The sequence below is a fragment of the Setaria viridis genome, chromosome 6, assembly GCF_005286985.2.
Source record: "Setaria viridis chromosome 6, Setaria_viridis_v4.0, whole genome shotgun sequence".
NCBI classification, from domain to species: Eukaryota; Viridiplantae; Streptophyta; class Magnoliopsida; order Poales; family Poaceae; genus Setaria; species Setaria viridis.
In genome coordinates this window covers 4,563,835-4,591,182 of record NC_048268.2, presented here as the reverse complement: position 1 = coordinate 4,591,182, position 27,348 = coordinate 4,563,835, and the positions used below count along the sequence as shown (strand labels likewise).

Sequence of the window (27,348 nt, the reverse complement as noted above, 5' to 3'; positions counted from 1 at the left end):
ACTCTCTTGAAATGTTTATTATGTACGTACATGCTGACCCGGGTACAGCACGGCGGAAGAGCTGGGTTTGTTTTGTAGGATCAGCTTTGCATACTTTTAATCCACATGATCAGATTGGAATTGGTCTTATATATACAACTGATCATGGCACATGACTCACACATGTGTGCTAGGGACTAATATGTTTTAGACTCGTTTACACCGACCTGTCTGATCGTGGTTGGTGATATGGTTCATGAGTCATACGAATTTTTTCGGAACACAGATGGAATATTTGTTACATCTGAAAGTGGAGTCTATAAATAAGTTCCTACCCTCTAACCTCATTAAGCATTGTGAGCGGCACCACGAATAAGGCAAATGAATAGAGGGTAGACCGTCTAGATTCACAAAACCCTACATCTCATGCATGTGTATGTTCATATGTTATGCCCACTAAAATCACAAAAGGGTACTGTAGTATATAGGATCATAGTAACCCTTTTAAATAAAAGCCGGAAATATAAACTTGCATGGCTCGACTAACCTATTTGTTTGTGGCATCAGAAAATGCTCGGTACAACAGTACAAAACGTCCCCAAGGGGGAAAAAAAGAGAGAGATCAAAGATAATGGTAATAGGAGATGTCTCTGCTTTACATGGTAGGCCATTCTTAGTGCACAATTTCATTGCACAGTTAACAAGATTGGAAGGTAACTGTGCATAATGAGTGTTATGAGGATGAAACTCATCTCTCATATGACGAAACTCCCCCTCCTCTCTCTTCGTAACGACCTTACCAAACCAAGTAAGTAAAATTTCTAACATGGCATAGAATTTAGTGTCCATGAAACTCCTATGAAATCTTCCATTCAGAATGGCCTTATACATTAGCCTCCAAAGGCACAATGTGTTTGTAATTTATTTCGTGAAACATATCATCAACGTCGTCGACGGATGCATGGTTTGGACCCTGCGAGATAGGAGTATATACCAGCAGTAGTAGCTAGCTCACGATGTTGTCATCAGCGGGCTCGATATGATCCCTTTTCGTCTCGGCATTTCTTTACCTTTTAAACCAAAACTTGATTATTGTTAGCAGCATGAAACAAAAGCCATGGCATTTGCTTTTTGACACCGTGATGTGCACCGATGATAATAAAAAGGAGAAAGGAAAACATGTGTGGCTAGCTCTCGCTTGAGTTCCTCGTGCCATTGTGGGGTTGCTTGCTGATAGAACTGTGAAACTTTACTCCGTACTAGTGAAGATACCCGTGCCACATGCACGGGCTTAGAAAAAATAAATTTGATTGGAACTATTATTATTTATGATTTATGATATCAAATACATCATAAACACATAAAGCTATTATTATTTATATACTAAACATGTCAAAAAAAATAACATGGTAGACTTTCTTGAACGTTTGAAATGGCCAGGAAGAAAACTGCTACCGGAAGGTTTGGAAAATTGTGCACGCTGATGGATCGAGCATGCAGCCGCGTTAAGAATGCTCGCGCCACCTAGGCCTTGTTTAGTTCCCAATTTGGAAGTGTTAAAGTTGGGAGTTTGCCATAAATGCGCAACTGTAGCATTTCGTTTGTATTTGTGAATTATTGTCCAAACATTAACTAATTAGGCTCAAAAGATTCGTCTCGCAAAGTACAACAAAACTGTGCAATTAGTTTTTGATTTCATCTACATTTAGTACTCCATGCATGTATCGCAAGTTTGATATGACGGGGAATCTTCTTTTTGCATAGTGTCAAATTTGAAATTTTGAGGAAACTAAACATGGCCCTACTCGAGTCGATCTCCAGTGCTGTGCGTGGCACGGTGCTTGCTGCTAGCTAACAACAGACGAAAACACTTGTTGGTTGCTTGGACTCATTCCCAAGCAAAGGGTCAGTCAGAGGCGTCGGTCCCTGTCGCTTGTCAACACGTAACGGGTGCATGGGTGAGCGCACTAGTCTCCCTCTTCATTCTACTGCGTCTGCGTGCGTGCGTCCTGGGCTCGTTCCCTTTTTGTCACAGGACACCACCAGGCCACAAATAAAATTCCAACGCGCGCACCGCATGTACGTACGTTGCCATCAGCCAGGTTTGCGTGCTTGCACGGGGACTTTCGGCAGAGACACTGGGATCGGATCGCGATTGTTCCTGCAAAACATTGGCCGGATCTGACCAAAGCTGTTGCTGCAAACACATGCATGCGTTTTGGCTGCACGATGCCCGCCGATCGAGTTGCAAACAAAGGCAAATTCGTATGGCCCTCCACTGGGCCTTTTTTCGTACACCGTATGTGGAACTCGAGCTCCACGAGACCATGACCAACATCCTCAGGGTTCAGCAAGAAACTTTTTTAAAAAACAAACAGACTTTTTTCTCTCTGAACATTGATACGGGCAATACATTACGCCGTTCGAGAACCCTGCCGCCGCTGATGCAGTGATGCTACAAGCTTGGACGATTACACGCGGAAAATCTAGAAGAAGCTAGGTCCGCCCATTGCCCGTTGGATAAAACACCGGTCCGGTCTCTTCGCTTACAGTGGCCGTAAGTTGAACCATGCATCTCCTTTTGATGCCTTTGCATCTCACCACTGTAGTAGGATTCAAACATCCTCAGGAAAAAAAAAAGATGAAATAAAAAAAAGGAGCTCCTCTGCTTTACAGCTTACAACTACCATTTCCAAAATCCAAAGGCACCAAATTAAATCATGGCCCAGATTTATGCTACACCAGCAGTAGCTAATCCGTGCTAGCTCTCCTGATGTTGACGCATCATCGTCAGCGGCGGGGTCGATCTCCCCTTTGATTCCCAGCTCTAGTTTAAGGCTTCCCTTTTCGTCCCGGCGTTTCTTTAGGTTTAACCCAAATTGATTATTAGCAGCGTGAAAGCCATGTCGTTTGTTTTTGACACCGTGATGGCGGCATGATATGTTCACCGGTGATAGGAAAACAAAGGAAAGAATAGCATGCGCGGCTAGCTCCTGCGCGCGAGTTCCTCGTGCCATCGTGTGGGTTGTTGCCGCCGAGCGCCAAGGATTGTGAACGTTACTCCCTACTGCTGCTGCCGATCAGTACATGTCGTTGCCAATGCCAACCGAGCTGCAGATTGAACCTGCACGTCAATGACTACTCGTTACGAGTAGGGTTTTCTTTTTCTCTCTCTCTTTTGGAGTACAGTGGTTGCAGACGTTGCGGCTCCAACTGGCGAAAAGGTGCGTTGGCGCGAGGCAGGAACCGTCGACACGGAGGAGAGGAGCAAACGGGAAAGCAAGGCGACGAAGCGAAAGGTGGTGGATGATTGGTGCCGGCCAAGTGCGCCGGCCGTGGTCACCCATCCCCGACCGACGGCGTGTACGGCGCCCCGGCCTCGAAGCCGTCGGATGCGCGATCCACGGCCGGGGGCAGCGCTCTCGCCTCGTGGACCGACCGGCCGAATCCGATGGCGACGCCGCCGCCGCTTTGGCGCGGAGCACAAGGGTCTACATATTTTTAGTTGCTGCTGTTTGCCTAAGTGCATTAGTCGAGTAACAGTGTCCAACACCTATATAATTAGACAAGCATAGGTAGCATAATTTTTTTTTATATAGGGGTTAAGTTGAAATCCTGGCTCCGCCTCTGGACACCGGTACAGGTCCCTCTTCTCTTCTCTCGTCGCAGCCTCACGTGCTGTCAAAAAGCTCATCGCGACGCAAAGCGGAAAAAGCTAGGCGGGGGCGAGGCGAAAGAGACGCGCAGGTAAAACCAGACGAGACATGAGCAGGCAGGCGTCTTCCACAAGCCTCTTCTTCCATCGCCACCACCTTTTAAGCTTTCCTTCCACAGAGAGCTTTACCACTCGCCGATCGCTTCAGCACGATCCATGATCGCGGCGTCGCTTTCGAGGCTTGGCGCGGCGCGCACAGTGACGCCCACTACTTTATTACAGGAAACGGATGCAATGTACAGTATGGTAAATTCCTACAGAGAGATGCTGTGCGGCGGTAAAAATCCTAAGCGATTTGACTAGGGAAAGTTGGAGTATACAGTACACACTACGCACAGAGTTACAGCGTGGTACAACCGGCATTCGGCCCAAGCCCACACACACGGAAGCAATACCCCGCGGCCCAGACCGCTCCAGCCCAGTTACATACTCCCCCCACATTCCCAACCACCAAAAACATAGGCGCCAATCGTTTGGTGGGCCGGCCCATTTAGTTGTGGACTCTCCAGACACAAACTACAGGAGTCCGATCCGACAAGCAGATTTCTGATTCCATTTCCAGAAGCTGCTCAACTTCTTGTTCTTTCTTACATGGCCTCTTTTTTCCAGACACAGAAGATTGGGGGGAGCAAGCACAAGTGAGTTTTCAAAAGCCACGGTGATTCCGATCTTCTAGAGCACCCGAGCGCCTGCACCTGCGGCGTCCTATCCTGCTGAAGCTGCCGTCTAGGAACAACCCTGAATTGGGGGGCACAACTTCGATTCCAAAGTGCCAATGGAAGAGGCTTCAATTTACAAGCTGCTGACAGAAGAAAAAACAAGCCAATAGCTTGAAATACGGAAGGCTGAAAGCTACGGCCATGTCAAGCCATACTGCATCCCAAGCCATACGGCCATGACAGAAGCTCTTCCAAATGAAGATTCAGATATCAGACAGATTGCCAATTACAGCTTTGAAGGTTACACATTGACCAAAGGAGGAATGCTCTGCGCGTTGTTGAACACGTTCCCGGGGTCGACGGCCGTCTTGGCCCTGACGAGCCGGTCGAAATTGTCCCCGAAGTAGGCGGCGCCCCACGACGCCCGCGCGTGCGCCACCGCCGCCTCCGACGACCCGCCGGCCGCCACCGTCCAGTCGTTGACGCCCAGGTCGAGGTCCAGGTAGTTCACGTACGCGCCCCGGGGGGCCCTCGACACGTGCGGCGCCATGAACGCGTGCAGCGACCGGAGCCACCCGACGGGGGCGGCCTCGCCGGGGTCCTCGTCCCAGTACACCTGGTACTGCACGCCGTAGAGCGTCCCGGCGCGGTGCGGAAACGGCGTGGCGCCGCTCCCGACCCGGGCCATGGCGCCGCCGTAGGGGTCCAGGATCACGCACCCGCCCTCCGGCGGCCCCGTCGCGAGGTACCGGACGATGCCGGCCATGGTGTGGAGCGGGATCGGCGACCGCACGTAGTCGGACTTGCCTTTGGAGTACTGCTTGGACCCCAGTCGCCGGTCCGGGAGGTCGGCGGCCGTGGCGAGGCCGGCGAACTGGGCGGTGGCGTCGAGCCAGCTCGTCTCGGCGAGCTCCGACGCGGCCAGCCCTAGCTCCGGGAAGCTCCGGCGCAGCGCGGCCATGGCGCGGCGCTTCGGTCCCAGCACCTGGCCTGTGAACGAGACGGAGACGTTGCTGTCCGGCGACGACCCGCCGCCGGTCGGGAGGTAGACGGAGAGGTAGAAGTCGTCGGGCAGGTTGGGTCCGACGAACTGCCACCGGTGGACCAGCCCGGCGACGAGCTCGACCGGCCCGGTCCGGCTCGCCGTGAACACGGTGATGGTGTCGGGGACCGGGACGAGCCGGAGCTTCCACGCGTACACCACTCCCCAGCTCCCGCCGCCGCCACCTCGGATCGCCCAGAACACGTCGTCGCCCATGGTGTCTCGTGTCAATATGTTACCGCTCGGATCGATGAGGACGGCGTCGAGGACGTTGTCGGCGGCGAGCCCGTGCTTCCGGGACAGGAGCCCGAACCCTCCGCCGGAGACGATGCCGCCGAGCCCGATGGTGGAGCAGGAACCCGCCGGGAACGCGAGGGTCCGGCTGGACGTTCCCACGGCGTGGTAGAGCTCGCCGAGCGTCGCGCCGGCCTCGGCCCAGGCCGTGGCGGAGCCGCCGTCGACGCGGACCCGGCTCAGGCCGGCGAGGTCGATGACGGCGAAGGGGACGCGGTTCTCCGTGGTGTAGGAGAGGCCCTCGTAGCTGTGCCCGCCGCTGCGGACGCGGACGGCCAGCGCGGCGGCGCGCGCGCAGAGGACGGCGGCGCGGAGGCCGTGCTTCGAGGACGGGAGCACGACGGCGGCCGGCTTGCCGACGCCCGGGAGCGCGAAGCGGAGGTTGCGGATGGAGGAGTTGAGGAGCGCGGCGTAGGTTGGGGACGACGGGAGGGAGAAGGTCGTGACGCCATGGGAGGTGAGGCAGGAGGAGAGGTTTCGTGCTGCGTCGTCACCAGCTCCAACAGCAGAGCATGTGGTTTGGTGGAGTGAGAGGAAGAGGGGGACAAGGAGAGCAAGAGCTGCAATGGAGATGGAGCCCATGGTAGAGAGAGGAAGAGAGTGAGGAGGAAGAGAGTGGGACTGAGAGTGATTTGATGACAAGTTTATTGGATTGCAGAATGTAAGCGTGCGATCGGGGTTAATGGCGAAGACTTGACTTGAGTATTGGAGCTGTCCAACTCGATCGTGAGGCCCAGGAGGTCGCTCTCAGTTTCCTGAGTGATGCGTTCGTGCGTGTTTGTGCTCAGCGGAGTTCAGAAAATGCAGAAGCAGAACGCAAGAAGCTGCATCAACCTGAATTTTGGAGAGAAAGTACTTAGATCATGCATGCAAATTTTGGAGAAAGGTGTCATACGGGAGAGAGAGTTAGAGTGATGTGGCGAGGCGTGCAACAAATATACTGGATCGCAAAAGGTAAAGCGTGTGAACATGGCCGGTCTTAAACGAAGACTTGACTTCAGTATTGGAATTGTCCAACTCCTGACGTCCAGGTCTCCAGGAGGTCGCTCTCGTGAAAGTGGGGTTTCGTCTTTTCCATCTGACTGGTGGCAGTTCAGTTCTCTGAACCACTGAGCCAGTGGTGTGTGTCAGTTTGTGTGTGCGCGCGTGTTCAGTCAGTGGAGTTCAGAAAAAGTTCCAACATGTTCATTTACCAAAAATTCCATTTTTCGACTAGGAGTGTGCTATACGTGTAGGAGACATAGATGTTCAAGTTCTGATTTGTGCATCGTCCAACATGTCCACTAAGGCTATATTTATCTTAAATTAGCCTTTTATTCCTCATGTTGATGGCATTTCTCTTAAATTAGTTTTGCAGCACTTAATTTTCTTTCTCAAGCTGACAACATTTGGATTGGAGTATCTGGCCACTAGTATGTAAGATTGTTTTCCAACATGTTATTGTTTTCCTCATGTTATACGATTTTCATGTGTTGAATGTATTCAGTGCAGGATCAGCATGGTAGCACATAGCCCTTCGAGTGCCGGAAAACAGAAAATAAGAACAACTTCGACAATCTGGTTTTGTGGAGAATTTATATACTACTATAAAAGAAGAAGATTTATTGCCCATAATTACATGCCATTACAAGTTCAAGCCTCTCGTCCTCTTTCAGCTCCTAATGTGAAGGAGGGATGCTCTGAGCATTGTTGAACACATTCCTGGGATCAATCTTAGATTTTTGCCCTAACCAACCGATCAAAGTTATGAAGAAAATATCGCTGGCCCCACGACGCCGCGTGGCTGACGGCGTTAGCGGACCCTCCCCACCGGTCGCGTCCGTCCAGTTGTTGGTGCCCAGGTCCAGATCCACGTAGTTGACGTAGGCGCCACGTGGGTTCTTGGACACGTAGGGCCATGAACGCGTAGAACTCCCGGAGCCACCCCCATGAACTCGCCGGCGCGGCCGTTCTCCGCCGCCTTCCAGTCGACGGCGTACTGGACGCTGTACAGGAACCCGGCGCGGTGCGGGAATGGCACCTCGCCGCTCCCGATCCGCGCCATGGCAGCGCCGTAGGGGTTCAGCTGGATGGACCCCTCCGTCGGCGCCGCCGTCATGTACCGTGCGATCTTGACCATGTCGGGCTTCGAGATCGGTGCCTGCACGTAGTCGGACTTCCTCTTGGCGTACTCTCCGACGCCGATCTACCGGCTGGTGAGGTCGGCGACGGAGTAGAGGCCGGCGAACTTCGCCGTCGACTCGACCCAGCTCACCTCGGCTAGCTCCGACTCGGCGAGGCGGAGCTCGGGGTAGGCCTTGTTCAGCACTGACAGGGCCAGGTGCTTGGGTACGAGGACCTGGCCGGTGAATGACATGGTGAGGTTACCGCCGTTCGTCGGCTTTGGCTTGAAGTAGATCCTCGTGGAGATGTAGAACTCGTCGGGGAGGTGTGGCCCGACGTACTGCCACTTGTGGATGAGCCCGGCGATGAGGTCGGCCGGGCCGCGGCGTTCGATGTCGAACACGGTGATGGTGGCGGGGACGTGGACGAGCCGGAGCTTCCACGAGTACACCACGCCCCAGCTCCCGCCGCCGCCGCCGCGGATGGCCCAGAACACGTCGGCGTCCATGGTGGCGCGGGTGAGGGCGCGGCCGCCGGCGTCGACCAGGGTCTCGTCCAGGACGTTGTCGGCGGCGAGCCCGTGCTTCCTCGACAGCAGCCCGAAGCCGCCGCCCGAGACGAAGCCGCCGAGGCCGAGGGTCGAGCACGTCCCGCCGGGGAACGCGAGGGTGCTCGCCCAGCGTCGCGCCGGACTCGGCCCAGACCGTCGCCGAGGCCGGGTCGACGCGGACACGGTACAGGCGACGTCTATGTCGACGAAGGGGACGTGGTTCTCCGTCGTGTACGAGAGGCCCTCGTAGCTGTGCCCGCCGGCGCGGACGCGGATCGCCAGCGAAGCGTTGCGGGCGCAGAGGACGGCGCGCTGGATGTCGCGCTGGGGACGCCTGGATAATGATCGCCGATGGCTTGCCGACGGTAGGGACGTCGAAGCGGAGGTACCGGAGGGAGGAGTGGAGGAGCGGGCTGAAGCTTGGGGACGACGGGAGGGAGAAGTTCTTCACGCCATTGGAGACGAGGCAGGCGGCGACGGCAGCGGGTGAGCTCCGGCGGCTGGCGTCGTCGCTGAGGTTGCAACCAGGCAGAGCGCAAGCGCTGCGGTGGCGGCTACTATGGTGTGTATCGCCATGGTGCAGTGGAGACTGGAGAGGGGTGGATGGAGCAGGAGATTGTACATGTGTGTGTGTGTGTGTAGTGCCTTGCTGTCTGAAGAAATCTGGTCGGATGCTCACTTCGTTAATGCTAACTAATTGTGGCTTTACGTTTCTATGGCAAAGATTCATAGGAGATCTCAAATATTCAATTTCTAGGTGTTAGCCAGATTGCGTTACAGCTGCAAGATTAATGTCTCTGGTGAAATTTTACGAAAACGTTTCCAATATGCCATTTTGACCACTGAATTTTTTTTTGGAGTAAGTAGATAAATGTTGGCCTAATAAGAAATAAAGGAGAAATTTCATGTGAATGTCATGTATAGGTGACTTTTTTTTTGTTTGTACCATCCATATCATGTCTAGGCGGCTTGTTTAAATAATAACAATTTTAGATGTGACTGTTTGACAATATTCCCTATGTAAGCATTCACAATCTTAGGCATTACTCCTAGACATTCCGCGGTATGTGGGTGGGATTCTTACGTCGATGAACAAAACCGAGGATCATGGAATCTCATTGCCAAATCTCCATTTGGCGTGTACTGTCCGTACATATCCAAGAGCTAGCATGACATGAGTAGTAGGTTAAAGAGGAACGCAGATCGCTCGTACCTTTCCCTAGCACCCGCCATGCCAAAAATCGTAGTCTGCTTTTTTAGGCCTAGTTTGGTTCACTGACTTAAATTTAAGCACCCGTCACATCAAATGTTTAGATACTAATTAGGAGTATTAAACGTAGACTATTTACAAAACTGATTACATAAGTGGAGGCTAAACGGCGAGACGAATCTATTAAGCCTAATTAGTCCATGATTTGACAATATGTTACTACAGTAAACATTTGCTAATGATGGATTAATTAGGCTTAATAGATTCGTCCCGCCGTTTAGCCTCCACTTATGTAATGAGTTTTGTAAATAGTCTACGTTTAATACCCCTAATTAGTATCTAAACATTCGATGTGACACGTGCTAAAAATAAGCAAAGGGAACCAAACGCCACCTTATTTTGCTTGCTCGATGATGGTGGCGAATACGACAAAGGCGCGCGTGGGTGGCAGATCCCCAACACACCGAAGAGCTAGGTCTAGCCGTCCACTTTCTTTTTACCTTTTTGCCCACAATATTTTTATTTAAAAAGTTACTTAAATAAAACCTTTTCTCTGAAATTAAATAAATTGTTCCATGAAATTATTTACAGGTTCACCAAAAATTATAGGTAACTTATTTCAGATAAGTTATTTAAATATTTTTTGAATATGTTTTGGATAGGTGACATGCGAGACATAGTGCAAGGGCTGCTGCAAGTCTGCAACCACTATTGCGTGCATCATCTTAGCAGATAAGCAGAGTAATGGAGAAGGACTGCAGGAGATGGATACGTGGATGTGTCCATATAATAATGTCTGTCCGTGTGAAGAAAGCTGTGTTCCGATATAGAGTTTGTTAATGCTAAGAAAAAGTTATTAGATCATCATGGGAAACTTCCAAATTAGTAATGGTTTTGTGGCTTACGTTTCTATGCCAAAGATTCACAGGAGATATCAATATTCAATTTGTAGCTGTTAGCTAGAATGCATTCAAGTGTAAAATTGATGTCTCTTGTGAAATTTTAGCAAAACGATTTCCAATACCCCATTTTGATCATTGAATTATGAGCATACTTTTAATATGAGACTCATAAAGATCAATGAAATAGAGGAGGTAGATGAATGTGTTTGCCTTAAAAAAGAAGAAATTACATGTGGATATCATCTCTAGGTGGCCTTGTTCTATTTATACCAAAATAATTTATCCATAACATGTCTAGGCAGCCTATGTAGATATTCGTAATTATTATTTCGTATGTAAATATCCACAATCTTGGACGTTACTACTAGACATTCCACATTATGTGTGGTTTTTACGTCAATGGATAACATAGGTACAAATCTGAACATGATGTGTACACATTTGTACAAATCTGAACATGACGTTTGTGGCTCATAGAACGACCCACTGCAAATGTTTTCCTAAGCACTTAGACTTTTCCCATATTTTCATTTTTTTTCTCATTCCTGTTCACACTTTTCCCTACCATTCCTAAATTCAAATCCAATTTTTTTTGTTGGCACGATGATGGTGGCTGAATAGAGTGAATGAGCATGCGGGTGGCTGAGCTCGGACCTCACCACAATGCACGGAGGTGCCCGTGTGGTGGTGCGAACTCAACACTGATGCTGCGGATCCCGACAACAGATTGAAGAGCTGGGCACAAACTTTTTTTTCCTTTCTCTTTTTCTCACCATGATTTTATAAAAAAAATTATTTATATAACTTTTCAAAATAATATTAACAAACTATCCCATAAAGTATTTAAAAGATTTTTCCCAATAACTTATTTAGATAACTTAATTTGAAAAGGTCATGAAGTATTGTTTGTCTATTTTTTTCTTAGAAATTTTTAGAACTATGAAGGTAAACAAGAACACCATTAACAACACAAGAACTCCTCCAAACACCAGATTATCCATTCATTTATTGTTTGTAGTTACATGCCACTTATAAATTAGTGCTCTCTATCATAATGTAATAGAGGAATGCTTTGTGCATTGTTGAACACATTTTCAGGATCAACCTTAGACTTGGCCCGAACCAGCCGATCAAAGTTGGTGAAGAAATAACGTTCGCCCCATGATGCTGCATGGGCCACGGACGTTCCACCAGTTGCATTCTTCCAGCCATTGGTGCCCAAATCGAGATCCAAGTAGTTGACATACGCGGCTCGTGGATTTTTCGACACATAGGGCGCCATGAACGTGTAGAACGACCGGAGCCATCCGATGTACTCATCTGCACGGTCGATTTCCGACGCCTTCCAGGAGACACCGTACTGGATGCTGTACAAGTACCCAGCACGGTGAGGGAAAGGCGTCACCGTGCTCCCTATCCGCGCCATGGCCCCACCATAGGGGTCCAGTTGGATGGACCCCTCTGGCCCAGCCGACATGTACCGGAGGATCTTGATCGCGTCTTGCTTTGAGATTGGTGCTCGCACGTAGTCAGACTTGCTCTTCGAGTACTGTCTCACCCCAGGTTGACGGTTTGTGAGGTCGGCGACTGAGCTGAGCCCGGCGAACTTCACCGCCGACTCGAGCCAGCTCACCTCAGACAGCTCCGACTCGGCCAGGCCCAGCTCGGGGAAGGTCTGGCTCAGCACTGCCATGGCGTGATGCTTTGTACCAAGAACTTGGCCAGTGAATGACATGGAGAGATTACCGTTCGATGACCTCGTCGGAATGTACGTCGAGAGGTAGAACTCGTCAGGGAGACTTGGACCGACGTACTGCCACCTGTGCATCAAGCCGGCGATGAGCTCGACCGGACCGGTCCGGCCGATGCTGAACACGGTGATGTTGTCCGGGACCGGGACGAGCCGGAGCTTCCAGGCATACACCACGCCGAAGCTCCCGCCGCCGCCGCCTCGGATCGCCCAGAACACGTCGTCGTCCATGGTGGCGCGGGTGAGGGCACGGCCGCTCGGATCGATCAGGACGGCGTCGATGACGTTGTCGGCGGCGAGCGCGTACTTCCTCGACAGCAGGCCGAAGCCGCCGCCGGCGGTGTGCCCGCCCATGCCGACCGTCGAGCAGGACCCGGCGGAGAACGCCAGGTTCCGGCCGCCGGACAGCCCCACGGCGTGGTAGACCTCGCCGAGCGTCGCGCCGGACTCGGCCCACGCCGTGGCGGAGCGCCGGTCGACGCGGACGCGGTTCAGGCCGGCGAGGTCGATGACGACGAAGGGGACGTGGTTCTCCGTGGTGTAGGAGAGGCCCTCGTAGCTGTGCCCGCCGCTGCGGACGCGGATCGCCAGCGAGGCGGCTCGCGCGCAGACGACGGCGCTCTGCAGGTCGCGCTTGGACGCCGGGAGGATGACGGCGGCCGGCTTGCCGACGCCCGGGAGCTCGAAGCGGAGGTTCCGGATGGAGGAGTCGAGGAGCGGCGTGTAGCTTGGGGACGACGGGAGGGAGAAGTTGCTGACGCCATTGGAGAGGAGGCAGGAGGAGATGTCGTGTGCTGCTGCTGCTGGCGCCAGCGCCGGCGGCTGAGCACCGGCGTGTTTATCTGCGGCTGCAGCTGCAAAGAGACAGAGAGCAAGGGCTGCTGCAGCTACCATGGTGTGCGTCGCCATGGATGATGGATGCTATGCTATATGAGATGGATATATGGATGTATATATAATAATGTTTGATAGTGTGTGAAGAAATTTGTTGGCCATGAGGCATCGACGATGTCAACGTCAATAATTGTGCCTGACATTTCTACGCCGATGATTAATTCACCGGAGACATCTGCTATCCAAGGTGTATAGCTGTTCACCGGAACGGATGGCAAGTCAGAAAAGCTTCCAAGATGCCATTTTGACCGCTGAATTTGTGAGTGTGCTTTTGACAAGAGACTTGTCAAGAACCATGCATGTGAGAAGTCTAGATGAATCTTGGCCAAAGAAGAAGAAATTACATCTTTATTTTATTTATTTATATGCCGAAACCAGCCCATATCATGTTCAGGCGACCTTGTTGTGTGAAAGTGGAACTGTGAATGTCCAGAAAGAAACTAAAGCCGCCGTTTAAAAAAAAAAGGAAAGGAAGGAAGAAACTAAATCCTTTGGTTTGAAACTCCAGTTCGTGTGTTGTCAGTTGTCATCACGTATACTAAGGCCCCGTTTGGTAGAGCTTCGGCTTCTCATTAAACGGCTTCGGCTTCGGCTTCTTCGGTGGAGTGGCTTTTTTAGTGAAGCTGAAGCCGTTTTGCAAAACGTTTGGTAAAACGGCTTCTCAATGGCAATATATGTAATTTTATGATCACTTAATGCTTGGAGAGAGAGAAGAAGCCGGTGAAGCCACTTTTTTCGGCTTCTCCTCTCTAGTGTAAGCCGTTTTGCGGCTTCTCCCCGGCTTTGGTGGTGAAGCCGTTTTGAAATTAGCCCTTTGGTAGGGCTTCATCAAAAGCCGGTGGAGAAGCACTTTGAGAAGCCCTACCAAACGGGGCCTAAGACTTAAGCATAGATGCAAGTGTTGTGCACGGTTGAACATCGAATTTACGCACATGTTTGTCCTCGCTAATCCCAAATAGGCGTACGATCGTCTATTGATTGAGATCATCATGACAAAAAAAACTCCATGCACCATGCATGGGATGTTGAAGATCACAACGGGTGAAGAATGGCCAGAGAGCTGGAAGAAGACTGAGGAGGGCTCGCAAGATTTCTACGTGTTTTTTTTTTCCTCCAAGCTAGAGGCTAGCTATGCCAAACCTAAAGTCAACTTGGAAAATGTCGATTTTGCTCGTACAACTGAAATCGATATCGCGGGGTGGTAGAGTCCGATTTCCCTTTGGTACAGTCGAAGTTGCAGATCAGTATGTCTTATTATTTTTTTTAAACACCAGGCAGGAGAGCTGCCGGTTAACTGGAGAGCTGCCGGTTATATTAAAAAAAAGATGAGAGCCCAAACTAGACAGTACAATAACCAAACAAACCAATCAATTTAACAAACACGTGTTGCACCGCACCACTCAACATACTACAATGCCAAGCCACTAGTGCCACCACTCCAACACTACGCATCACTTAGTCACCGCAACTCCATAATTTAGTATCACCGCCTGCCACTTGACATAGATGGAACTCGCCTCAAACCGCTACCTATCATGTTGCCTCTGGTAGGTTATCGACACCATCCCCAACCATGCTGATTAGGGTGTTGTCCATCGCCCCAGCTTCATCATCGTCGAGGTTGAACATCTCGTTTAGAGCAACGTTCACATATGGTAGGGGGCCATTGAACATGGCATGAAACTCTTGCAATACAGCCTCGATTGGGTTATGCACATCATTCAAAACGGTATGTCTTATATGCTAATCAAGGCCTCTTGGACTCTGTAGAGTTGAGCAAGATGGCTATAGCTGTGTTGTATGATTGTCTCGCTGCAGAAGATACAAATATCAGAGTAGGAGCATAATGTGTTTCAAATGGAACGCTACACTACTCCTACGAGTATATCCAAAAAGATTAGGCCAGTATATCCCTATATTAACGGAGTCATCGCAAGCATCTCAATGTCGGATACATTGACCACCAATAAAAAATTAGTTAGTAGTAAATTTGAGTGGGTAGTTTCCAGCACAACAAACTTAACTGTCTGAGGTAGGCACCTTATTAAGCCTTCATGGTCTAAAAAAAAAACCCTTCATGGCCAATCCAATGAAGCCCAATGCCAATGGGCATGTGTAGTGGGCCTCCCAAACTTCTGCTCATCAAAGGCAAGGAAAGTAAGTTACAAAATGCAACAGCCATCAGATTTTTGAGGGGACGGATAGTCAGGTTTGTCCTTTTAAGTTTACATAATACTTCTGCTTATGATCATTATCAACAAGAACACTAGCACCGGCCAACTGCCAACCGTCCTGATCAAGAGATTGGCGTGACCATGGTCACCTCACCAATACCCAACAGGCCAACAAAAATCCTCTCGTTTTCTCCTACGTCTAGCACTTGCAATCCAAACCACCTTCCTCCAACAAAAGAAAATGCAACTCGCCCTTCTCGGACGGCACCGTGAAAGCAACACGCCAAAATTGAAAAACACAGCACCGTACCCCCCACATTTGTCTGCATCTATCTGTATGCATGCATGATTTGCTCTAGCTGTCGTTTGTGCTCCCATTACATGTCACCTTGGGTGAGATGGCAGCAGGAGGCAGACTCCTAGTCATGCCGGGGCCTCCAAGTGGCGGGATACTCTGCGCGTTGCGGAACACGTTGTCCGGGTCGATCATCGTCTTTGCGCGGACAAGCCGGTCGTAGTTGCCCAAGAAGTACCTCTCGCCCCATGCTCGTGCCGCCTCGACTTCCGGGTTAGGGCTCTTGCTGATGATGTTGGATCGGCGGTCGGACGACCAATTGTTGGTGCCGAGATCGAGGTCCATGTAGTTTATGTATGCGGTTCGTGGATTCTTCGGCACATACGCTCCCATCAAGTCGTAGAAATGGCGCAACCAATCCATGTACTCGTCTCTGCGGCCATCTTCATCGGCCGTCCATTCGATTAGATATTGGATGCCATGGATGTTACCTTCGCGATGCGGGAATGGCAGATCGCTGGACTTGAACCCATCCATGGCGCCACCGTACGGGTCCAAGATGACATACGCCTTGGGCTGCTTGGACAAGACCTCAACGGCTCTGATCAGTTGATCTAACGGCATCGGACGGTGCACGTAGTCCGACTTGGCCTTGAAGTAGTTCTTCTTGTGGAGCACCCGGTCGGTGAGATCCGAAACCGAGCTCCCTTCGGGCAGACCCGAGAAGAACACCACGGATTCGATCCAGCTCATCTCTCTCGGGTTCAGATCCGACAGCCCGATCTCGGGGAACCTTGCCGTCAGTATCTGCAACGCTTCGTGTCTCGGCCCGAGGTAGAGCCCTTTGAACGTGACGGAGATGCCGGTCCGGTCGGACTCCGGCAAGCCGGCGCCGACGAACGCCGAGACGTAGAACTCGTCGGGCAGCCACGGCGCGACGTGCTGCCACGTGGAGACGAGCCGGGCCACCGACTCGACGGTGCCGCGGCGGTTGGCGACGAACGCGGTGACGCGCTCGGGGACCGGACGGAGCTGGACGCGCCACGCGTAGACGGCGCCCCAGGTGCCGCCGCCGCCGCCGCGGATGGCCCAGAACACGTCCTCGCCCATGGCGGCGCGGTCCAGGACGCGGCCGCCGGCGTCGACCAGCACGGCGTCGACCACGTTGTCGCCGGCGAGCCCGTACTTGCGGGACAGCAAGCCGAACCCGCCGCCGGCGATGTGGCCACCGGACCCGACCGTCGGGCACGACCCCGCCGAGAACGCGAGCGTCGGGTTCGACGCGGCGACGGCGTAGTACACCTGGCCGAGCGTTGCGCCGGACTCGACCCACGCCGTGGCGCCGCCGCCGTCGGCGTCGGCGTCCACGCGGACGCGGCCGAGCGCGGCGAGGTCGACGACGGCGAAGGCGTTCCGGTCCTCGGTCGTGTAGGAGAGGCCCTCGTAGCTGTGGCCCCCGCTGCGGATGCGCACCACGAGCCCCGCCGCCCGCGCGCACCGCACGGCGGCGCGGAGCTCGCCGAGCGACGCCGGGACGACGACGGCGGCGGGCTTGGGCGCGCCGGCGCCCGCGAAGCGGAGGTTCTGGATGGAGACGCGCAGCGCGGCGTCGTACGCCGGGGACCCGCGCGCCGTCACGTTCCGCACGCCGGCCGCCGCGAGGCACGCCGTGAGGGAGCTCCCACTCCCGCTCCCGTCGCCGCCGCCGACGGCTTGCACGGCGAAGAGGCGGAGCACGAGGGAGAAAAGCGCGAGGGCGGCCATGATGAGCTAGAGGAGTGTGGAAGTGATCAAGTGACGAGGCGCGCGCGTGGGGTTTTATGCACGTCACAAGTACATATTTGATCACTGGGGTTTTTGTTGGCATGCGATCGAGTTGGTTTCATCGAGGAGGTGAGGTCGGTCGGAGAGAGCGACGGCTGATTAGGAGCATTAACAAAGTATAATTAACCGTGGTGTTTCGGTAGCGATTAGTCTGTGTGGCCGGCCAGAGCACAAGACGGCCTTGCTGGATTCTCTACACGCTCGTATTTCATGGCGCTGCTCACCTGGCCGGCATCTTGATAGAGCTAAGACAAGCATATGAGACAACGCGGTTGCTTAGTGACCTATATGTAACAAGTTGATTGTCACCAAGTATACTAATGTGATTCTGTCATCAGTCACAATTTTGTTATAATGTTGCATCAATTTTGTTATAACGTTGCATGGTACCGGCTTAACCGTGCATCAGTATGTTCTTTTCCAAAGTTAGCTAGAGAGGGTGTGAAGATTGTAGCAGAGCTTTGCCAGGATCTCGAACCGTATCGCTGAATTCCAGTTGTTCGTCAGAAACGAGAAGCAGCGACGAATTCGCAGCAAGTGTGCCTACGTTGGCGAGACAACAGACAAGGACGGCAAGGGAGAGGGATTTCCGCTGGGTTTCCAGGGCGGCGCCGCGCCGGTCGGATAACTCTCCGCAGGCCGTCGATCGCCTTCTTTTTCCCTATAAGCCGGCTGGCCACAAGCCAATCACTTCCTGCTCATCCCATTCCTCTAGTGCGTTTGTTTTTGTTTTGATTTTTCTTTTCGTAAACAGCTATGGGGTTTGATCTATGAGAACTATGAACCATCATAGATCAAACCCCCAAGTAGCTATTGTATACTAATCCAACAGTCAAGACTCAATATTGGGCTAACTCTACGTTAGTTTTTCTTGTTGTCCACGGATTCAGCCCAGCCCAAGAGTCGCACCTAGACACTATCACAAGACAAGATGTTTCTTTTCAATGGTGAACGGATGGAAAGTTTTAAACCCTCAAGGGTATTCGTCAAGGCGATCCAATCTCATCCTACCTCTTTTTGTTAGCAGTAGAGGGTCTTTCGTGCCTGTTAAAATCACAAGTTCAGTCAACACAACTTAATGGCATCAAGGTGGCTTCATCGACTCCGGTGGTGAGTCACTTACTTTTTGCGGATGATAGCCTGTTGTTCTTCAAAGCGAATAGGGAGAGTGCGGAGGAAGTTATGAATGTGTTACAAGTGTACTACAAGGCGTCAGGGCAGCAAGTAAATGTGGACAAGTCATCTATACACTTTGCTAAGGGGTGCTCAGGAAGCTTAATAACAGAAATAAAGAATATTCTGGAGGTTAGTAATGAAGCTCTAAGTGAGAAACATCTAGGGATGCTTACCAATGTAGGCAGTTCAACAAATGGTGCATTTAAGTACCTAAAGGATCAAGTGTGGAAGCGAGTGCATGGCTAGATGGAGAAGACATTATCATCAGGAGGGAAAGAAGTGTTGATCAAAGCAGTAGCCCAAGCTGTATCGACCTACTCCATGTCTTGCTTCAAGCTCCCGAGAGGATTGTGCAAATATATTGATGGGTTTCTTCGAAGCTTTTGGTGGGGGAGTAAGAAGGGAAACATAGAACATGCTGGGTAGCATGGGATGACATAACTAAACCTAAATGTGCATGTGGACATTGAAATGTTTAATCTAGCATTGCTAGTGAGGCAAGATTGGAGAATTATGCAAGAGCTAGGTTCACTTAATGCACGAATCCTTAAAGTAGTCTACTTTCCTTATGGAGATTTCTTGGATGCTGAAGTACGTGAGTCACCATCAAGGGTGTGACAAGCAATTGTTGATGGCAAAGAGGTACTCAAGCAAGGAATCATTCGTAGCATTGGCAATGGCGAGGAAACACATATATGGAGCATGAATTAGCTGCCAAGGGACTGCATGTTACGTCTTGTGTGTTGCATAATCCTCCGCAGCTAGTCAGTGATCTCATTGATCAGACATCAGGGACTTGGAACTGCCACAAGCTAAATCTTTTCTTCACTCCGATGGATATAGAAGTTATCACAAATATCCCTCTTAGCTCAGATGGAAGGGATGATTTCTGGGCATGGCATTATGAGCGGACTGGCGTTTTCTTTGTCAGATTAGCCTATAGAATGCTGGTACGCAACAAAGGAGCTACAACAGCTTGGTTGGATACCACAGCTAGAGGTCGAATACACACCCAATGAAGAAGAAATGGACTGACCTGTGGAAGGTCAAGGTGCCATCAAAGATTCGCATGTTCTTGCGGATGCTTGCTCACCATTCTATCCCAACATGTGATGTGCGCCACCACAGGAACATGGCTCCGAATAGCTGTTGTGAATTTTGTGGAGCCTCGGACTCATGGAGACATTCATTTCTAGAGTGCAACATGTCCAGGTGTGTCTGGGCACTGGAACACGATGACATTACAGAAGCTTTGGGTCAGGTTCAGAATCAAGACGCCCGAGGTTGGCTAAAGGAGGTGATGGAGGTACTACCACATGATAAACTTATATGGGTGGTCGTGAGATTGTGGGCAGTGTGGCATGCACGACACAAGGCAATTCATGAGAATATATTCCAAAGTCTGTTGTCGACACATTGTTTTGTGGAACGGTTTATAACATAATTGGAGATGTTGAAATCAAGTCCAAAGTTGCAACAACAACTGGGACAGATTCAGATTCCGAAGTGGATACCCCCTCCGTATGGTTTTGCTAAAATCAATGTTGATGCGGCCATGTCCAAAAACTCGAACACGGCAGCAGTGGCGCGAAGTACTTTTGGTGCTTTTGTTGGAGCATCAGCTGTGGTACTCAAGGGGGTCACAGACACCGAGACAACAGAAACGCTGGCATGCAGGGAAGGCCTAGCACTAGCAAGCGACCTACTCATTCAAAAATTCAGGCTGGCGAGTGATTGTGCTAGTGTCGTCAAGAATCTCGCAGGAGCTAGCATAGGCAGCTATGGACACATCATCCGGGAGATCAATGCAGGGAGAGGAAGATTCGAAGGTGTTGAGGTTATGCACGAAAGCAGAAGATCCAATATTAGTGCACATGCGCTGGCTAGGAGCTCCATTTATAGTCAGGTCGGTAGACATGTGTGGTTTCTAACACCACCGGATGGTGTTTATAATTCGTACTCCATAACTTTGAATTAATAAAAGATGGGGAGGTCTAAAAAAACAAGACAAGATGTTTTTTTTGTTTTGTTCTTTCTTCTTCTTTTTAGATAAAGGATCTAGACGTGGTGTTTGGATTGCCTGATGATCTTGTACGTAATGTTGTTTGATGATCATGTTTTGTTGAACAAACGTACGTCGACTGTCATCATTGGTGGACAAGTGTGGCCAATCGGAGAGCATGGATCGCCGAGGACTAAGGCAGTGCTCGGAACAGCGGCAGCAGCTGCGGCTGCAGCAGCCGCTGCACGCAGCCGGCTGTTGCCGCAAGAGTTGCAGCTAGTACACAGCAAACCGGACAGCAGCAGCCGAGCGGCTGGGCTGCCAGCGCAGCTGTAGCTGCAGCCGCTCAACAGCTATTCCGGAAATTTGGAAGGAGCGCAATGTCATCGGCCCAACATATTACGCAAATCATCAAGGATAAGGCATCAATGTGGATGGCGGCAGGGGCGAAACATCTTGCCGCACTATTGCGCTGTACCTAGTTTTGTTCTTTCATCGACATGTTGCTTCACCTGTGTGCCCCCCTTCTATATGTTCCCCTTGCGGCCTGGTTGTCCCATTTTTGTATTTGATTTACTCCTTCCTTTTGATATAATAGGCAGCTCCCCTGCCAATTCATTTTAAAAAAAAACCGTACTGAGTGTCTAGCGATGGTTTGGCTGGTAATTTGTTGACGATTGAGATTAAACATTTCAATTTCTTGTGGCTGCTAGTTTGGTCAAACGCCTGCTATATGGTTAGCTTTATGATTTCCGTATATTCTTGTTGTCTCTCGATCGGTATGCTGCTGGACGATCCACCTCTGCTACCGGTTAGAAACCCCCCTTTAATACTGGGCACCCACCTGGTACCGTTTGTTCTGTACTAAATGCCACTTCATTTAGTATTGGTCAGCTCAACCGGTACTAAATAGCGATTGGTGACACCAACCAGAACTAAACTGTGAGTCACGTTGCGCTGTTGCGGATGGCAGTTTAGTACTGGTTGGTTTTACTAATCGGTACTAAATGTTATTCTTTTTTCCCTTCGTTTTCCTTTTATTTTATAATTCATATTCATATCCGATTGAGATTTTACTAATAATATTACTTTAATATATCAACCCATTCAAATCCAAGTATCACAAGTATCAACCCATTCAAATCATGAACTCTCAGAGAAGATTGTATATGCAATGAAATATATATACCAATACTTAAGGTCCTAGAGAGAACAAGTTCTAACCATGAGAGGAGGGAGTTGCTAACCTTTACCTCCCCTAGGTCGAGTGAAGAAGAAGCCCGAGCTCTCGGTCAAATGGTTGAGCTCGGGCTCGGGGAGGAAGAAGCAGCTCATTTTATATGCATTAACACCATTTAGTACCGGCTCCACCCGCCTGCTGGTACTAAATGGCTTCCTGGAATATCTAGCCGTTGGTTACGTGATCCACATACTGCCATTTAGTACCGACTGAGACTCCAAATTAAATTAGTACTACTGGGACCCCGGTAGTACTATGCGTGATGACCGGTACTAATACCGCGTGTTAGTACTAGACAAAAAGCTGTCTGGTACTGACGTGTTGGACGAATGCTCAATTTTTTAATAATGGTAGCTCATACTTCTCGCTCAAGCTAAACGAGAAGCTAAACTTCTCATGTACATCGTTGTACTCCTCGGACTGGACTGGAATTTCCATCAACCTCACACCCATTTTTGCTCTTCTCAAGACGGCTACGAGTCACATTTTCGTTGGAAAGGAAAAAAAATGACCGAGACATAGTAACCAAAACAGAATCGATTTTCGCGTAGCCAATAAACTCAAAATAAGAAAACAGCTCGAGAAATATACTTGTTGAAACGGGCTGGATCTTGTAAGGAAGCTCGCGAAACTTTCTTGGTTAGTAAGAGTTAGAGACGAGCACTTTCTTGGGCAGCAGTCTTTGCTTGGAACCTGAGTTGAGTCCAACACGAGTTGATCGGCTACGTAACTGGTAGAGACACGGGAAAGCCTCCGGCCCTTTATTACCCTCCCGACGCGCCACCTTTCCGTTTGAAACCCAAGCCTTTCTTCCTGCCGTGCGGATCCAGGGCCCGGGCTGCCCGGGCTGCAGCCCGGGGCGAGCTCATGTAACCCCTTTTACATATGTGGTGTTTAACTAAAAAACTATGGTCTCAATTAGAGAAAAGGAAGCTCAGAAGACGTGAATCAACAACTTAGCCTGGGGCGCAGCCTCGTTTTGAATCCGCCCGTGCTGCCGACGACATGGCGAGCCTCCTCCGGCGATCCGCCGCCCCCGTGAGCCAGCTCGCACTCTTCTCGCGCTCGCGCCACCTCGCCGCCGCCGGCTCCGTCCCCGCCGCCTCGACCCGCTCCTTCTCCCGCTACTCCCGCGACGACAACGCTCGGTAACAAAACGCTATCCCCATCCTCACTCACTCTAAGCCGATTTCGAAGCCCAAGCGACGCCGCCTCAAGGAGAGGCTTGTTGCTTTCAGGTTCGAGCGGCCGCCGAGCACGCCGATAAACTGCGGCGTGAGCATCGTCCCGGAGAAGAACGCTTTCGTGGTGGAGAGGTTCGGCAAGTACATCAAGACGCTGGGCGCCGGCATCCACCTGCTGATCCCCGGGGTCGACCGCGTCGCCTACGTGCACTCGCTCAAGGAGGAGGCCATCCCCATCACCGACCAGTCCGCCATCACCAAGGATAACGTCCTCATACAGATCGACGGCGTCATCTACGTCAAGGTAGTATGGCCTTCATTCTCGAATCTCTCGTGATCCATCACCATGTATGATTGCTGATCATCAATTCGTGATTTTTTGCTGAATTCTGCAGATCGTCGACCCCTACCTTGCTTCCTATGGCGCGGCGAATCCAATCTTTGCAGTCATACAACTTGCACAAACAACAATGAGGAGTGAGCTTGGGAAAATGACATTGGACAAGACTTTTGAGGAGAGAGATGCGTTAAACGAGAACATTGTGGTACGTCATCTTACTTCAAAGCTCGAACGAACAATAGAATATCTTTATATTCCGACTGTAGAAGCCATTATGGACATATGGAGAAATCACTATTTCATTTGCTTAGTCCAATTATCTGCCAGCCCATTGTAAATATGTTATGCGTTGCGCAGATTCTCTTGATAGTAGAGTGAAAGCCGATGGGTTAGAGAAACTTCATGAGTCCCATAGGATCATAGAAGGGTGATGCGGAAAGAACATTTGAAACACATGGAAACCTACTTTGTTTATGTGCTTACTGTTCTCTGCTATTTTTTTCTGCAGAGGGCCATCAATGAGGCAGCATCAGATTGGGGCCTGAAGTGTCTCCGTTATGAAATCAGTATGTCTTTTTTTTTCACTTAATCTTTGAGTTATGGTGAGGGCCATCAAATTTTCTAGTTCTCATGTTTTAAAATTGACGATGCAGAGGACATATCTCCTCCACATGGTGTTAAGGTGGCTATGGAGATGCAAGTTGAAGCAGAAAGGAAAAAACGTGCCCAAATCCTTGAATCAGAAGGGAAAAAACGTGCCCAAATCCTTGAATCAGAAGGTGATGACTGCACATTACTTTTCATCTTTTGATTGATAAATGCTTTTCTTTTAACGTAACCTGTATGCAAGAGCAAGTTATGACTATGTTGGAGTACAGAATACTGTTTGCATTTCTTACAAAAATCTATCATGTTCTCCTTTACTTTAAAAGATTTTGTTCACTTTTGCCTTTTTTTTTTGTAAATGCTTGTCCTTATCTGTTCTGAAAATGCCTAAAATATTTTGATTTTCATGGCCATGAGAATTTATTTACTTATATTTGATAACGAACACCAGGTGAGGCCGGCGCGGTTCTCGCCTTGTCAGAAGCTTCAGCTCGTGGAATTAGAATGGTTTCAGAGGCTATGACAACTAAAGGCAGTACTAAGGTGTCATGATTTCTTAGATTACTACCATATGTCCCGTAGTGAAGTTATGAATCAAAATGGTTTATTTGAGAGCTAACAATTTATATCACTGATAGGCTGCCAACCTGAGAGTCGCAGAGCAATACGTCAGAGCTTTCTCTCAAGTGGCCAAAAAGGTGAGAAGTGAGATGATGCTTTCTGTTACCACTGCTTTATTTACACCCCATTGTGTGAATTTCAAGGTGCTGATGATTTGCTGTTATAAATCCAGGGCACCACTGTTCTGCTTCCAAGTGACGGTGGCAATCCGTCATCTTTCGTGGCCCAGGCTACCAGGATCTTCCAGCATCTCCAGGCCAACAGCCCACAGATGGAAGATCTGGAGGAAGCAGAAGGAGAGACCGTTCCTGCTGAAACAAGAGAGATGCCACCACTCATCCCGGATGCAGATCCTGGGAAGGTCTTCTCGCTCCAACGCCTCAAGAAGCAGCCTTGAGTTGTGCTCGAGTGCCTGAAGGAAGTCCCTTTTTTTTTTGTCTCCATTGTTCTGCAAACATGGATGGCCGTATAATCATAGGATCTGCATATAGTTTTCCCTTATCATCGATCTTTTTTAATCATAACATTGTAATAAATTTGAAGGCTTTATACATAACAATGTAAAAAGGCGGAACCGTGTTCCTTTATTAAAAAAAAGTTGTTCTGCAAACATGGTGCTGTCAGTGATTACACCAGTAGCATTAGTTTTCTGAGTCTGAGAGAGTTACCGTGTGACAGAGAAGTTATTGGATAGGCACCTAGGCATTAGTTAGACTTTGGGTTCGTTTTTTATTCTGATGGTAGCTTGTAAATATGCAAGGTTGAGTTAACGTTAGTGAAACAAAGTACACATGATGGCAGTGCCTTCGTTCATGGCTTCTGTTACGCTGGTTTTGTTGTGTTCTCCTTTCTCAGTTTACCCAACCTGTAGGTTGCTTGCTGAACGGTAGTCAGGTTGATGAATAGATGATTCCTGTTCAGCTGAGAAACCAGATTTGTTCAGTAATTCCCATATGGTTCAGGTTCGGATTGTGTGCTCCAGGTTTCTGTAGCTCGACATGGGAAAGGGCAAATGATGGAAAGTGATCTCGAACTATTTCCAGTGGATCGGAGCTAACAACAGCAGTAAAATGTGATGCGTACTATGCCTTCACATCTGGCGTCTGTCTTGCAGCTGCCAAAGGTAACTGAAAAGATGCGCATTTGTTCAGCCTGGGTTGCTAAAAGTTGCCTATGGGAAAGAAGATGGAACCCGGTGGTGGTTATGAGCATGAAGAGACAAGTTTCTTGCGAAAGAAGAAGATAGACATAGACGACCAAACTTGGGGAAGAAGCACAGGTCGGTCGTGGTCCGGATGTAGGTTTGACTAAGACCTAGCAAGGTTGTCTAGGTGTCCTCGGCGATACGATATTATTGCAATGCAATCTAATAGAAAATCTAATAATTCATGTTGCTACAAGATGTGATGATCATTTGGGACATATTGACAAAACCCATTGATTCCATCAAAGTGGTGGAGAATGCGCGTTAGCGCAACGGTTTGAGCAACTATTTGTCACGGGTTGTCGATTGGAGAAACGTATCATTAGGGTCGATCGGAGAAATGTATCATTAGGTTGTTTGAGCTTGCACATCGTGGAATAGCAATCCACGGGAAAAAATTCGGTGGGGACGATCCCCAATTCGGGAAAAAAATCCGCTCTATGTTCGTACAGCATGGCTACTCAAGCAATCCGACGACTGCTCGAGCGCATGCTCCTCCACCTAGGGAAGGCTATCTCGGCTCTCTTTGTTAGCCCAGCGTGCGGCTCGGCTCACATGCAAGATTGAACACGCTCGCTTCCGTCGTCCGCCGTCGCATCCTCCATCATCCAACACTGCACCGCTCGTCCGCCGGCTACGCTGCTTCCGTCGTCCTTCACCGTCTCCCTCGTCCGCCAATGCAATTGCCTCGTTTGGAGCCTCCATCTGCCTCAACCGGCGGCACAGCCGTCTTTTCTGTCGTCGACTTGTCATCCCAATCATCCGCCTGAGATTGAATTAATATTCTTTGTTTTCCTGATTTGATTCAATTGGTTTCTTTGCTTCAGACTATAAATGAATCATAGTGTATGCTAAGTCATTTGGACCTGAGGCCTGTGAGGGATGCATATTTGTCTAATTCAATTGTAGGAACTGTGCTGGCCAAAATCAGAGAACAATGGCCGGGAAATGAGCAGCTCTGATAATGCAGTAATGCTAATTTATTTCTCAACAGAAGGTGCAGTTTGAGCCATAGAGTCAATGCTGAATGCTGGGCTCCCTCGTGGAACTCGATTGCACGAAGATAAGAAGGGCAAGCAGGTTGTGGGTGAATCTGTGAAATCCAAGACGGCCGCACGGAGCAAAATGGCACAAGTTTCTCGGCCAATTCAGGCATGGCTGCCACCGGAAAAAGACTGGTGAAACTGAATTGCAGGATGGTCAGATTGCATTCCAGGGTTGATGGGTCATCTTGTATCTTTTGTAATGGATTCAGAAACTCCCGATGGAATGATGGCTCATCTTTCATTGCTCAACATTCCTGATGAAAAAGGATAATATTTCAAGATTGATCGCGCAGAGGGAGTGCTGCCGGTGGAGGCGGCGGCATCGCAGGCAGATGAGGGAGGCAGAGGAGTTGCAGCAGCCTGATTAGACCATCAAAGAGAACAACATCCACGTCACCGCGCCGGAGCAAAATTGTGAACGCTCTCATCTGCACTTGGAGCCGAGCCGCAAGGAAGAGGAACCATCACCTTTGCCTGGAGTCGAGCAAGCCACGTCCGTCCAAGCGCTTTAGCCGAGTCCTTCACGAGCGTCTTATCG

The 27,348-nt window shown here is 50.0% G+C and overlaps 4 protein-coding genes and 1 pseudogene across 4 annotated transcripts; 1 reads left to right on the top strand and 4 right to left on the bottom strand.

The window, feature by feature from the left end:
• Positions 1-4,421: 4,421 nt before the first annotated feature.
• On the bottom strand, positions 4,422-6,569 carry LOC117860937 (berberine bridge enzyme-like D-2). Its single transcript, XM_034744371.1, has one exon. The coding sequence runs from the start codon at positions 6,269-6,271 to the stop codon at positions 4,655-4,657; it is 1,617 nt and encodes a 538-aa protein (XP_034600262.1). The 5' UTR covers positions 6,272-6,569; the 3' UTR covers positions 4,422-4,654.
• Positions 6,570-7,347: 778 nt separating this feature from the next.
• LOC117860816 (berberine bridge enzyme-like D-2) lies at positions 7,348-9,072 on the bottom strand (annotated as a pseudogene).
• Positions 9,073-11,415: 2,343 nt separating this feature from the next.
• On the bottom strand, positions 11,416-13,104 carry LOC117861755 (berberine bridge enzyme-like D-2). The gene has a single exon (XM_034745299.1). The coding sequence runs from the start codon at positions 13,096-13,098 to the stop codon at positions 11,491-11,493; it is 1,608 nt and encodes a 535-aa protein (XP_034601190.1). The 5' UTR covers positions 13,099-13,104; the 3' UTR covers positions 11,416-11,490.
• A 2,334-nt stretch (positions 13,105-15,438) lies between these two features.
• On the bottom strand, positions 15,439-17,331 carry LOC117860815 (berberine bridge enzyme-like A). The gene has a single exon (XM_034744198.2). The coding sequence runs from the start codon at positions 17,329-17,331 to the stop codon at positions 15,628-15,630; it is 1,704 nt and encodes a 567-aa protein (XP_034600089.1). The 3' UTR covers positions 15,439-15,627.
• Positions 17,332-22,684: 5,353 nt separating this feature from the next.
• Positions 22,685-25,273, top strand: LOC117861552 (uncharacterized). The gene is given in 8 exon segments (XM_072294482.1): positions 22,685-22,957; positions 23,048-23,297; positions 23,389-23,538; positions 23,842-23,899; positions 23,987-24,116; positions 24,329-24,482; positions 24,578-24,637; positions 24,733-25,273. Coding segments are annotated over 8 exon segments (1,170 nt in total). The 5' UTR covers positions 22,685-22,814; the 3' UTR covers positions 24,958-25,273.
• Positions 25,274-27,348: the final 2,075 nt, after the last annotated feature.

Bases quoted from the DNA above. Each gene is read 5' to 3' on its own strand.
- LOC117860937 (XM_034744371.1), bottom strand. From the start codon at position 6,271: ATGGGCTCCATCTCCATTGCAGCTCTTGCTCTCCTTGTCCCCCTCTTC.
- LOC117861755 (XM_034745299.1), bottom strand. From the start codon at position 13,098: ATGGTAGCTGCAGCAGCCCTTGCTCTCTGTCTCTTTGCAGCTGCAGCC.
- LOC117860815 (XM_034744198.2), bottom strand. From the start codon at position 17,331: ATGGCCGCCCTCGCGCTTTTCTCCCTCGTGCTCCGCCTCTTCGCCGTG.